This window comes from Typopeltis vanoorti, chromosome 11, assembly GCF_054136105.1.
Source record: "Typopeltis vanoorti isolate ZY-2024b chromosome 11, IOZ_Tvanoo_1.0, whole genome shotgun sequence".
NCBI lineage: Eukaryota > Metazoa > Arthropoda > Arachnida > Uropygi > Thelyphonidae > Typopeltis > Typopeltis vanoorti.
The window spans coordinates 62563824-62577138 of NC_143559.1; the positions used below are offsets into that span (position 1 = coordinate 62563824).

The following is a 13315-nucleotide window of genomic DNA, read 5'->3' on the forward strand; positions in this document are numbered from 1 at the left end:
TAACAATCATTCTTCTTGGTATAAGAAATAGTAATTAAATGTTATTCAATGGAGAGACTATAGGAGTAAAATGTTTTCAGTTATTTAATACACATTTTTATTAAATGAAGATGACAAATTAAATGTGAAAATAGATGATCAAATAAACAAAACTAACATGATGGGGAGCCAGTGGAATAAATTTATAAGGAATAAGAGAAGAATTAGCCAAAGCACTAAAGTAGCAAGGAGGTTTCCAAAATGCTAACATATGGAACTGATATGTGGGTTAGAAATAAACCAGTTTGTTGAGGACTACTATCACAGACATGAGAATTCAGCTAAAAATGGGGATGGGAGATTTGAACAGCAGCATCAATGTCAGTATCATATTAAAATTGATGAGAGAAAGAAGCCTGACTGTTAGCGTTCACAAAATTTATGAGGAACTAATGTAATCTAGTATGGTCATCTAAACAGAAAAATGAAGAACAGGTGTATCACACTAAGATAGTAGGAAAAAGACCCATAGGGTAGCCGAACTTTAGGTGGATTTAATGCTTTAAAATTTAAAAGACCAAAATGCGAAGTCTAACAATATAGGCATCCTGATAAATAAGATCAATTAGGAAGAGGACTGTCAATAGGATGTAAGCAACAATGCAAACTTAATCCATTCCCTTGAGGTTATATATGAGGAATTTGAAAATGATCATAAAAAATTACATAAATAAGACTGTGTGATTGGGTGACTGTGTAAATATGTGATTAATTTAAAAAATAATAATGTATCATGGTAATTGTCATTACAATATTAAAAGGAAATCATTTATTAGGGTGTTATAAATATTTTTTTATTGGTTAAATGTTATGAATCATAACATTTCTTACCCATATATCCTTCCATATCTTCTATATAATTCCAGTTCTAAAATATGAAGTGGCTAAAAGAACAAAATAAATAATCTATTTAAATAGGAAAGCTGGCTGTATTATATATTCTAAAGAGCCTAAAGAAGTATTATTATTAACACTAGACCTCCACAGAGTCAAGACTCTGTGGAGGCCTTACAGTGTGGTGTTAATTCACCATGCTGTAAGGCAATGACTCCACCTACCAACCAATCTCCATGCAAGGAATCTGCTCCTTATGACCTTGTTCACATCCTTCTTATATAGTTTCCAGGAATGGCCCTCTGTTCTACCCCCCCCCCTTCTCCCACTCCATGAAAAATTTCTACTGCATTAATCAAGTAACAACTCTTTACCAACTTAAACATCTCAATAATCTCCCCCCCATCTCTTCTTCCTCCTCCTATTTATGAGGCTTTACAAATTGAATTCCCTCAATCTGTTAAATACCTGACATTCCAAAGACCAATTACCACCTCAGTCAGTCTACTCTATACTCTTTCCAGCATATTCTCATCATCATGAGAACTAGGGAACCAAATCTGCACAATAATCCATATGAGGCATGATCAAAGCCTTATACAAATGGTACTATAAACTCCTTATTTCTGCATATTAAGGTCCTCTGCATCATTGCTATATGATGACCTCAACTTATGTAATGTGAACTTTTAGCTTCAGATCCCTGTTCACCACCATGTCACATTGTTGACAAAATATAAGTAACAGTGAAGAATATAGAATAGATTTAAATAAATAAACAAATAAGTAAATAAAAAATAAATAGATAATCCAGTACTATGTGCAAAAAAACGCTATCAACTCTAAAAGGATTTAATGTACAATAAGACATTTTTTTTTTATAGAATAATCATTATGATATTTGTGAGCAGATGTTTAAGAAGATGTGCAGGATATAATTTTATGCTGCAAAACATACACTTTTGATACTGAAGAAGATAAAAAGACTAATGGCAGTAGAATGGAAGCAAGATAGTTCCATTATATAAAGGAGGTGTCGCAGCAAATCATAGACTGACTGTATTCTTAAACAACTTATTCTTAAACAAAAATTTAGAAAGTAAATTTACAAAGGGAAAGACTATCTGTCCAAAATAAATGACAGTTGAGTTGGAGATGACTATACCATGATATTGCTGGACTTTACAAAAGTATTTAACATAACACCCTATTACCCTATTACAGAAACTGGCAACTGGAAGTGGATATGAAGTTGTGATGTGGATACAGAACAAGCTGAGGTAGATAATCATCAAAGTAGCATGTGATGCAGCAGAATCAAGAAGATAAGCATCTTGTGCTGTACCACTGCATTTTGTACTTGGACCAATGCTGTTTAATTTATATGTTAATTTGTATGTTATCAAGGGATGACTTGAGAGAGAATATCATTAGCTGTTAGCTGTCAAAAGCTTAACTAGAAGGAATGGAAACAACAGTAAATAAATGTAATGAAGATAAACAATAACAGTGTTACCAGTTCAATGTGACAAAGTATAAGATTATGCATTTTAGACTAAAACTACTGCAAGGTGGGTATTATTATACTGGTTGGATATGTTTCAAGAAACTGATGATTCCAGGGACAGGGAGTTAAAGTCTCGAGATATATAACCAAAGTGAGCAAAACAGCAGTAGTAATTACTTGATTTAGATGTTCGAAACACACAAGTAGGGATAAGGAAGTTATCTTCTTTACAAGGCTTTGATACAATGGTAGTATGTTCAGAAAGACTGCTGTCTAAGTTTCTTAAGAATGATTAACAAGTGGAGAATATTTATAAGGAGCATTCCATAGACATTACACACCATTGGTCAGGTCTGTGTCCTTTGAATAGTCTCTGCTTGTTAATCATCCTCAAGAAACTCAGGCAACATTCCCTGAACATTATGCGAGCAGATAAGGGTAGCTAATTTTTGGTACAGCTTGAAAGAGGTCCACTCATTATACTCTTTGACAACATGCAAGATTTTTTCTTAAGTGCCCCCCGATGTAGGGAATGGCAACAGATTTTTTTGTGTTCTGGATTTTGGTAGGAGAGAGGTTTAGAGGATGGGTAAAGAGTTCTGCTGATTTTAAGAAACAGAAAGCCACTGCCTAAAAAAAGTGTCCTGGATGTGAATGATTTTACTAGAGAGGCTAATGTGGTTAGAGCAGATGGTTCTAGCTCTATTTGCTAAGGTTTTGACAACAGCATATTGCTCGGAAGAATGGTGATGTAATAAATGATGGAAATGAAGGAATGAAGAATGACACTCTTTATGGATATACCCAGAAGGTATATCCATAAAGAGTGTCATCCATCATAGTAATTGATGATTGCATACAAATGAATTTTAAAAGTATAACAACCCAATGGCAATAAAAACACCAAAGCAATTTCTGCCAGACAAAGTGATCTGCAACTTTGAAGAATAGTACAGAAATTTAAAACAAAAGGTTTTAACCTTAGTACTGATCTTTCCAAATTAACTTTTAACCACATTGCCCAGTGTGAGACTACCCCTAGTTATTGGAAGCCTGAAGTAGGCTTCCATGTTTACTCTCTAGAGCAGGGTTTCCAGGTAATGTGGTTAAAAATTAATTTGGAAATATATTAGTCCACTCATGGTACTAATGTACTATATATGGTTTACAACCTTTTGTGAGTGGAAGTCGCATAAAAAATATTTTTTTAATTTCACTGAATTTGCTATCAAGACTAACACACACAAAGATGCAAACAACATTTGGTTAGAAACTTCAGCACTCCTTAAAAATGAATGCAAACTCTTCAACAAAGCAACATCTCAAATGAAGATAAACTAATCTTAATTTTTTTTTTTTTTAAAAATCAGTTCTAAACATAAGTAAGGCATGTCAATGAAAGTTCACTATCATCTTAAACACAGTTGTGAGAATTTCTATTCCATTCCAATCTGTTACTAGCATATGCAATATATGTCAGTAACAGATTGGATTATGTTAATTACAGATACTGGCATAAATGTTGACCTAAACAAAAATAGCAGTTTCTAAAAAAATAAAATCTCAAGTATTTTAAAAAAATATCGAAAGTTGTCCAAGTGATGTTATGGAAAAACTAAAGATTTTCTCACTCCCCAGGATATATGGGTTACCTAAGATTTACAAACCTGGAGTTCAATGCACCCTATTATGGGTAATATTAACTTTAATTGTCCTACCTATAATAACTTGCAAAATATTTGGCATTTAAACTGAACAAACACAGAAACAAGATATAAAATTCTTGTTTTATATTAAAAAAATTATATGCAATTTAAGGTTTCCAGAACCTCTAATTACAGGAAAACAAGGCATACAAAGGTACCAAGCCTCCTGGACCACTTACAACAACTATGATGAATAAATAAATTAGATGATATACTGAATTGAATATTTTTGTGCCACACATTTGTGAGAACTAAGCACTCACTGTATTAAATTTGGATATTTTAGGTGGAGCAACCAGCTCTATAAAGAAACTGAAGTGGAGCAAAGTCAGACTTTCATTCCACTACTAATGTATCCAGGAAACTTCTAAAACTTTGGTATTGAATGTCAGTATTCCTTCCAGGTGTTTAGAATACCTTCTCTCAAAGGGAATCCAGCATTTTGGACAATCTAGACAGACTACCAAGGTTAAAATAAAAATATATATATAAATATGTTATGAATGGAAAATCCAGAGTTAGACCAGTACATCATGGAAAAAAGATTGCTTCACCATATGGAAGAAATCAAAGCTGTTACACAAATTAAATTATAAAAACTATTCCTAAAAATAGCCCAGTACCTACATCCTGGAAATTGAAAATGATAGATCAGTTTGAAACAAATTTTGGTACAATAACTTATCTTCCTATCAACCCCAAAGCACTAATTTACAAAGTCCACCATACAAAGTCCAATTATATTGCTGTTAGACATAATGTCTAACAGCAATATAATTCTGACCTTCAATCTATTTTCATAGAGAACATTCTATAAACCTATCACCACTTGGTCACTTATCTCTAGATCTTCTACTTTGACGTTTTCTTGTACCAATGGAACCAATCAACGAAATCTGTGCATATTTCGTCCAGATGCAGCTGTATCAAAGCCTCCTTAAAAAGAGAAATAACTTTTCCCTCTGCTTGTTAGTATATGATTCTTCAACATTTGAGTAATCTGATGAGCTATTTTGGCCATTTTCAAAATGTCCTGTAAATTTAAACTCTGTTTAAATTTAGGACAATTTTCTAAATCCCTATCCTCATCTTCCTGCAGTCCTGTTCTGTAAATGTGGTACAAAGCTTGTAATCTTTTCATCCTAAAGTGCATAGTATATTTGTTGACCTTATACTTTGTCACATTTGACTGGTAACCATTATCCTCCATCGATAATGCCAGTCTGTTTTATTTAAATTATCCTGAAAGATTACTACATCATCTTCATTAATTATTGCTCTGTCCAGTTTATCATCAGCAAACAACTGCATATTGTCTTTTAAATTATTTCCTATATCAGTGATATCCATATACTACTCTTTGAGGTCTCAGCCACTTTCTTATTATTGCTCTAATTGATGTAACAGGATCATGTCAAATGCCTTTGCAAGTTCTAGCAGCATCAAGCAGCCATTTCCTTTATTCAATGCAACTGCCACTTTTTTGAAATGCTGCCATTTCACATTCCCATATTCAACAACACCTCTCATAAAAAGACTGCAACAATTTACACTGTCAGTAGAAGCACAATGGATGGCATTAAAAACCCAAACAACCACCTAGCATTAACAGAGTCAATGAGAAATTTGGTAAGGAATATCACTCTAGAGAGAAGGAAAAATTATGCAGTAACCTAATAATCAAAATTATTAGGTTACTAAGAAGAGTGAAAGATAACAGTGTAGTGGCAAGGGTTGTAAGTGTGTTGCCGACGTATGACAATGATGACTTGTGATGGAGAGCCAAAATCATGAATAGTATGCGAAGGGAGCTGTGTGAGGAGAAGGGAGTACAGTTTGCGGGAATTATACAAGCATGATGGGTTGCATTTGAATGGTTTTGAAGTGAGTGCAATGGAGAAACTGCTGCTGGATAGAAGCACAATATGTGGAAGTACAGTGTATGAGACATGCAAGAGATCAGAAGCAAGAGATGAAATGAAAAATAAGGAGACTGGTATTGAAGAGACAGAAGTGCTTGGAAGTAAAAATAGTATGAGAGATGAAGAGAGAACAGGAATGCAAGAGGAACAGGAAAATGGGGGGGAAGCATGGGTGGATAGGGAGACATAGCACAGGGAGAGTGGATGTTGAAAATGGCAGTGAATGTGTGTAAGAAGATGGAGTATAAAAATAATTTTTATTTTTTAACATAATCTCCCTTAAGACTAATACATTTATTCCAGTGATGCTCCTGCACCATTATCCCATCCCTGTAGTGGTTCTCAGTAAGATCTACAAAATACCTCTCTACAGCTGAAATCATCTCTTGATTCAAAGAAAAATGCTGACCAGCAAGGAGGAGTTTTAGTTTTGGGAAAAAGACAGAAGTCAGAGTGAGTCAAATCTGGGGAATAGGGTGGATGTTCCAACAATTCATAGTGCAGATCCTTTAATTTTCCCATTGTCAAAACACCTTTGTGGACAGGTGCATTGTTCTATTGAAAGATGATTTTTTTCCTTCTGCAAACCAGATCTAGTCTGGTTAAAAGATCGGAATAATATTCCCCAGTTATTATTTTATCCTTTTCAAGATAATTAATAAACAAAATGCCTTTAGCATTTCAAAATACCAATGCCATGACTTTTCCTACAGATTGAACTGACTTTGTCTTCTTTGGTGCTAAACAACAGGCTTCTGTCCTGTTGTTTAGCGCCTGTTGTTTTGACTGCTGTTTGGATTCTGTTGTGTAATTATTATTATTATTATTATTTTACACCTCCAGGGAGTCCAAAGACTCATCAAGGGAGAGTGCCAACAGCATCGAACGATTGGTCCCCTTCCAATTACTAACCGTGCTCAAACTTACTTAACTGAGCCATTAGAAGCAGAGGGTCTAACAATCGACCAACCTTTGCTGGCAATATGCCGGTAATGGGGAATCCAAGTCTCATCCATAGTAATAAATTGATGCACAAAATCAGTTTTATTCTTGTTAAAATGCACCAAACACTATTCAGAGATTTTCATGCAAGTGTGTTTTTGAACAAACAAGGCATCCATCTTGCGCAAAGCTTTTTTATTTGCAATTCTTCATGAAACATTTTTCATACATGTTCCTTTGAAATGCCTATAGTCTCAGCAATTTCACGCACTTTGCCTCACCGGTCATCCAATACTATATTGTGTATTGGATGACCGGTCAATATACTTGATAAATGATTTCTGGTGTTGTTACACTTTTTGGACGTCCTTCGCATGGATCATCTTCAAGGCTGGTATGGTCACATTTAAACTCAGCAGCCCGTTTCTTAATAAATATTGTAGATAATAAATAATAAATAATAATAATAAAATAAAAATAATAAATAAATATTGTTGAAAAACGAAGGAGAAGAGTGCCCATAAACTTTTATGAACTTCAAATGAATTTGTTTCGGTTTAAACCTTCTTTTACAAAGAATTTTATAACCACACAATACTGAATTTTATCCATTTCAAGGGATACAGACAACACTTTTGCTTCACACAGTTGTATAAAACAAACTACTTGATAGAATGACTTGCAATTTCACATGGATGCTTAGTACAGATGTACCAACTTAGAAAAAAAATCTTGTCGATATAGTCAAGGCTGAGAACTTTTCAGTCACTCTCGTATGTGGAATTATAAGGCTGATGATTATGACAAGCTTAGGAGACAGCATGGAGTTATAGCATGTAACCAGGAGTTCAGAAGTAAGGAAATAAATGCTGTTTGGGAACTGACAAAGAAATACATAACAGCATCAATGTGTGAATGTATTCCAAAGATCAACAGGCTGAATATGGTAGGTGTAAAATGGAGGAATTAGGGGCTTATGCTTGAAATATCTGGGGAAAAAAAAGGTACGTACTTTGGAGATAGTACAAGATGAATAATGGTAATAATCAGTTACATGAAGAGTATAAACAACAATCCAGGAGAGAGACTCAGTTGGTAAGGAAAACAAAAGTGCAGTATGAACAGAAATTGGCAATTAGGCGTTTTTTTTTTTTTTTTTTAGATATGTGGCAAGTAAAAAGAAGAATGATCATGGTAAGAGATGATAATGGTAGAATGGTAACTGCTGCAGAAGACATTCTTCAGATATTCAGTGATTAATTTATAAGGATGTTTCATCCTCATCAGGGTGGAATCATGAGCAACTTAAGTATAGAGGACATGGAGAGGATGGCTTCATTGTGAACGAGCAGCAGGAGGTATTTGAGGAAATAATAACCTTGATGTCAATAAGGAAATAGGATTTGATGACATATCACCACAAATCTTAAGGGAATGTTCCAGGGAATTGTCAGGAGTTTGGCATGCCTGTTTAATAACAGTGTTACAACAGCACAGGTTCCAAGGGAGTGGAAGGAGGGTAAAATTGTTCCACTGCAAAAGGTGGTGATAAGGCTGTAGCTTCAAATTATAGGCCAATCTGTATATCTACAGTTGTTGTGAAAGTACTGGAGAGATTGGTGAGAAATAGGATACAGATGTGGGTTGACAATAGCAGTATTCTCTGTGCTTGTCAGCATGGGTTTGTTAAGGGGAGATCATGTTTCACTAACTTACTTATGTACTATAACAAGGTGACAAATACCTTGGACAGGGGGATGCATATACACTGGTGTATTGAGCTTTGCATAAATGTTTGATAGACTCCCACACGACAAGCTGTTAAATAAATTGAAACAGATGGGGTGGGTTGGACGAGAGACTGTTGATAGGTATTAGAAAGTTATATATGGAGGTACATTATCCTGAAGGAGGAAGGTCACTAGTAGTGGAAAACAGGGAACAGTTTTGAGACCATTGTTATTCAATTTGTATGTTAATGATATTTGGATGGGTTTTACCAGTGATATGCAGCCATTTGCAGATGATGCAAAATTGGGGAGAGCAATGTGGAGTCAAGCAGAGTCCAGATTACAGGAGGACTTGAATAAATTGCATGAATCAGCAGATAAGTGAAACTATCAGTTCAATATTGCAAAGTGTAAGGTTTTGAGATTTGGGAAGCAACAATGGGATGCGAAATATATACTTGGTGGGGAAACTTTAAAGGAAGTAGAGGAGATGAGAGATCTAGAAGTGACGGTAGACACAAACCTGAAATTCAGGACCACATTGCACAACTAGTGAAGATATCATATTGGATAATGGCAATGATGCAGAGGACCCTAAAAACAAAGAGATTATGATGCCATTGTATAAGGCCATTATCAGGTCTTATATGAATTATTTTGCATAGATTGGTCAGTGGATTGTCATAATGATGAGGATATGTTGTAAAGGGTCCAAAGAAGATTCACAAAGGTGGTCAGTGGTATTTAGAATGTGGAGTATGAGGACAGATTGAAAGAATGTAAGTTGCAAAGCCTTGTGAATAGGAGAAGGGGTGGGATATGATTGAGACATATAAATTAGTCAGGGGATGTTATCAGGTTAACACGAAAGAGATTTTTCATAGAATGGGAGAAGGGGGGGTAGAACAAGAGGCCATTGCTGGAAACTGTATAAGGAGGATATGAGCAGAGGAATGCAGAGCAGGTTCTTTGCATGGAGAGTGGCTTATGAGTAGAATGCATTGCCCTGAATGTGTTTTGAATGTAGACACAATGAATCAGTTTAAGGTATGGTTGGATGAGCATTGTGTGCAATAGCATATAACTCCCACGATTAGTCTCTGATTCCATGGAGGTTGGATGATAATAATAATAAAATTATTTAATTTGCCAACAGGATCAACTTTCAATTGTTGTAATATAATATAATATAAGCTACTAATAATGTTGTGATTATATAGTGTAAATATATTTAGATATAAAATATAAATAGGAATATAGATACAAAAATATAAATGTGAATCAGATTATTTAAGAAGGCTGTATGCATTGTGTGTAATCATGTAAGAAATAAATTACCTCCTGATAGGGTTACTACTAAGAGGAAAACACACAACTCCCTGCCCCCCCCCCCACTAAAGCCTCTGACTGCACTTCCAAATTTTTCCTGAACACTTTATCCACACATCTAACTCTATTCAAGTGTTCTTTGCACCTGGGAAATATAATTTTCACACATTCATCATATGCTGGCCTGGTTGGTCAAGTGGTTAGTGTTTCCACTCTCCAACTGACAGGCTTTGTGTTCAAGCCTACCCATGGACACAGATGTTTGTGATTGTCTTTAGATGGGAGATGAATTTCATCATCCAGTGTGAGACCACCGCCCCACTTGTTGCCCCACATGAAGTGGCTTGGAAAAGTTCCATGATGTTTGGTCCCTATAGCAAGGTTTCTGAACTGTGAAAAAAAAGAAATAAAAATATAAATTGTATACATATATATACATAAAAATCCATAAATAGAAAAAAAAATTCTTAGCCCACTCACAGTTTTTTATTTATTTATTCATATGGAGTTCCCTCCCTTTTCTCCCCTGTCCCTATTGGGGCAAGTATTTATGGCTATAGATCCACGTGTGTTCACAGGGCCGGTTTGCCTGCTTGCTGGATGAAAAACCCCAGATAAACTGAGGGGGGAAACTCTGCTGTCCACGCCCAAGACCGGCTAACTTGGCTATGGCTGAGGAAGATCCTTAAGCTCCTCGCGTTGCCGAACGGGAATCAAACCTAGGACACTCCTTCCCCAGGCACATGGTTGCGAAGCGCAAAGCCACTAGGCTAACTGCGTGGACGCCCACTCACAGTATGAACATACTATAGGTTTATGATTCATGGGTGTTTTGTGTGTAACCCACACACAAACACACAAAAAAAAATAAAATAAATGAGAACAGAATCACCATACAAAACTTCAGATTTCCTCTTTTGCTTTTTCACATAATCTTTTCTCTCACTTCGCATTCCTTACTTCATACATAAAATTCTTTCACTTCTATGTTCCATTTACTAGACATTTCTCCAGTTTGAATTGAATCTTTATCCTGAGCAGAATTACATGTAAGCTCTCTCATTGTTATTCTTGTTATTCTAATCTTTTACTATTTTTCATGCTATCACACTCATGCTAATACTCTTCACCTTTGCTCACTTTCAACACTGCACTATTGCTACTCTATTATGCTCATTACTCTTACTAACAGTTTTGGCATTCACTCTCAAATCCTTCTGACACACTTGCTCATCATTGCCAGCCATGTGAGAGCTTCTGTGAGAAAAAAGTATATTTGAACTACAAGGTGGATGATAATGAGAAGCTCAGGAGACAGCTGCAAGCTGTCTCCTGAACTTTACTTATTAGATTACTAAAACCTGAACTTTACTTATTAGATTACTAAAACTTATTAGATTACTTATTAGATTACTAAAACTTATTAGATTACTAAAACACAACCTCCCTTTAGGAGGTTGTGTTTTAGTAATCTACTTACTTATTACAATAAGGTGACAACTGCATTGGACAAGGGAGATGAATATACAGTAGTATACTTTGATTTTGCAAAGACTTTTAATAGATTACCACATGATAAGTTGATAAAGTAGAGGGGGAATGGGGTGGATATTAGACTAGTGCACTGTATTGAAGACTGGCTATCTGATAGGTATCAAGCTGTGTATGGAGGAGAATAACCTGGAAGAGGAAAGTCACTAGTGGTGTGCATCAGGGATCTGTTTTAAGGCCATTGCAACTTAACCTGCATACTAATGATACTAGGAAAGATTTTTAAATGGGAATATTCATCTGTTTGGAGATGATGCAAAGTTTGGATGAACTATGAGTGGTAGAGCAGATGTTGTGGTCTTACAAGAAGACTTGAACAGAGAATGGGCATAAGAGTGAGTATGCCAGTTCAATGTTGCAAAATGTAAGGTTTTAAAATTTGGTAAACAAAGATGGGATGTAGAATTTACTCTTGGCAGGGATATACTGTTGGGGGTAGCAGAAATAAGAGATCTTGGGGTGATAGTGGATAATGATTTAAAATTTAGAGGACACATTCCCAAAATTGCAATGACAACACAACAAATTCCGGCAATGCAAATTCTGGCAATGACTTGTGGAAGTAAGGAGATTATGATTCCACTGTATAAGGCATTGATTATGCCACATATGGACCAGTGTGCACAGATTTGGTCATCAGGTTTTCAAAAGGATGAGGAGATATTGGAAAGGGTTCACAAGCAATTGATTAATATAGTTTCTGATCTCTGAAATAATGAATATGAAAAAAGATTGAGAAGATGCAATTTGCATAGCCTAGTGGATAGGAGGAACAGGAGTGGCAGGATAGGAATGTATAGATTGGTAAAGGATTGTTATATGATTAACTATGAAGAGGTTTTTCATAAAATGGTGGGAGATTGGGAGAGAACAAGAGGTTATCCCTGGAAACTGTATAAGGAGGGTGTGAGCAAGGGAGTGAGAAGCAGGTTTTTTGCATGAAGAGTTGTGAATGACTTTAATGCTTGAGGACATAGTGTCCACAAGAATTTGAATGTGTTTAAGTCATGCTATTATGAGCTGTGTGTGTGTGTACGACAAAATGGACTCCTTGATGAGTCTAACTCCAAGGGGTCTTGGGATGATGATGGTGATGATAATAATCATAATAATGAGTCAGTCTTCTTACTTTCCTTCCATAAAGCTCTCATCCTTCATGAAGAATACCATTAACACATGGACAATGCATTTGACAATATTATTTATCACTTACTTTTGCAAATAAGTTGACGGATCCAAAAATTGGAGATGTCTTCAAAGTTTTCACTCCTTGTAACTCCCAGTAATTATAATTCTTTGTCAGAGCTCTATAAAATAAATATTAATGATTTTATTATATGATTTTTTTAAAATAAAGATTATCTTTTTGATCAAATTTGATTTAATTTCATTTTAGTTTTCAAAGTTCATTTAAAATCTAAGCCTAAATTTAGCCAACTCCAGATATCAACTGGAATAATTCTATACCATTGTTCAATGTAAAACGCATGGAAAGGCTATGTGTTCAGAGTAGATGTTAATTATTTTCATGGTACTGATGACAACACAGAATGATAAGAAAATATTTATTAACTAATTTGCTGATATTTCATTGGTATGATATCCAGCATTTTCAGAGCACAAAAACAGTTTGCCACAGTATGCGAAGAAAAAAAAAAAAAAAAAAATTGGTATAACAGTGGAAATAGTTGCATGGTCTCCTAGACTCGACTTGCCATAACAGTAGTGCCAGATGTACTTTTTATGTTCAAGGCA

General features: G+C 35.2%; 1 protein-coding gene across 1 annotated transcript in view; it reads right to left on the reverse strand.

Moving 5' to 3' along the window:
• LOC150101661 (cytochrome P450 3A5-like) overlaps positions 1–13315 on the reverse strand; it is a 219556-nt gene that overhangs the window by 191399 nt on the left and 14842 nt on the right. Inside the window, exons 2-3 of the mRNA XM_090400698.1 lie at positions 12774–12867; positions 871–923 (exon numbers count right to left, since the gene is read on the reverse strand). Coding sequence (XP_090256824.1) covers positions 871–923; positions 12774–12867 — 147 coding nt within the window. The remainder of the gene's footprint in view (positions 1–870; positions 924–12773; positions 12868–13315) is intronic.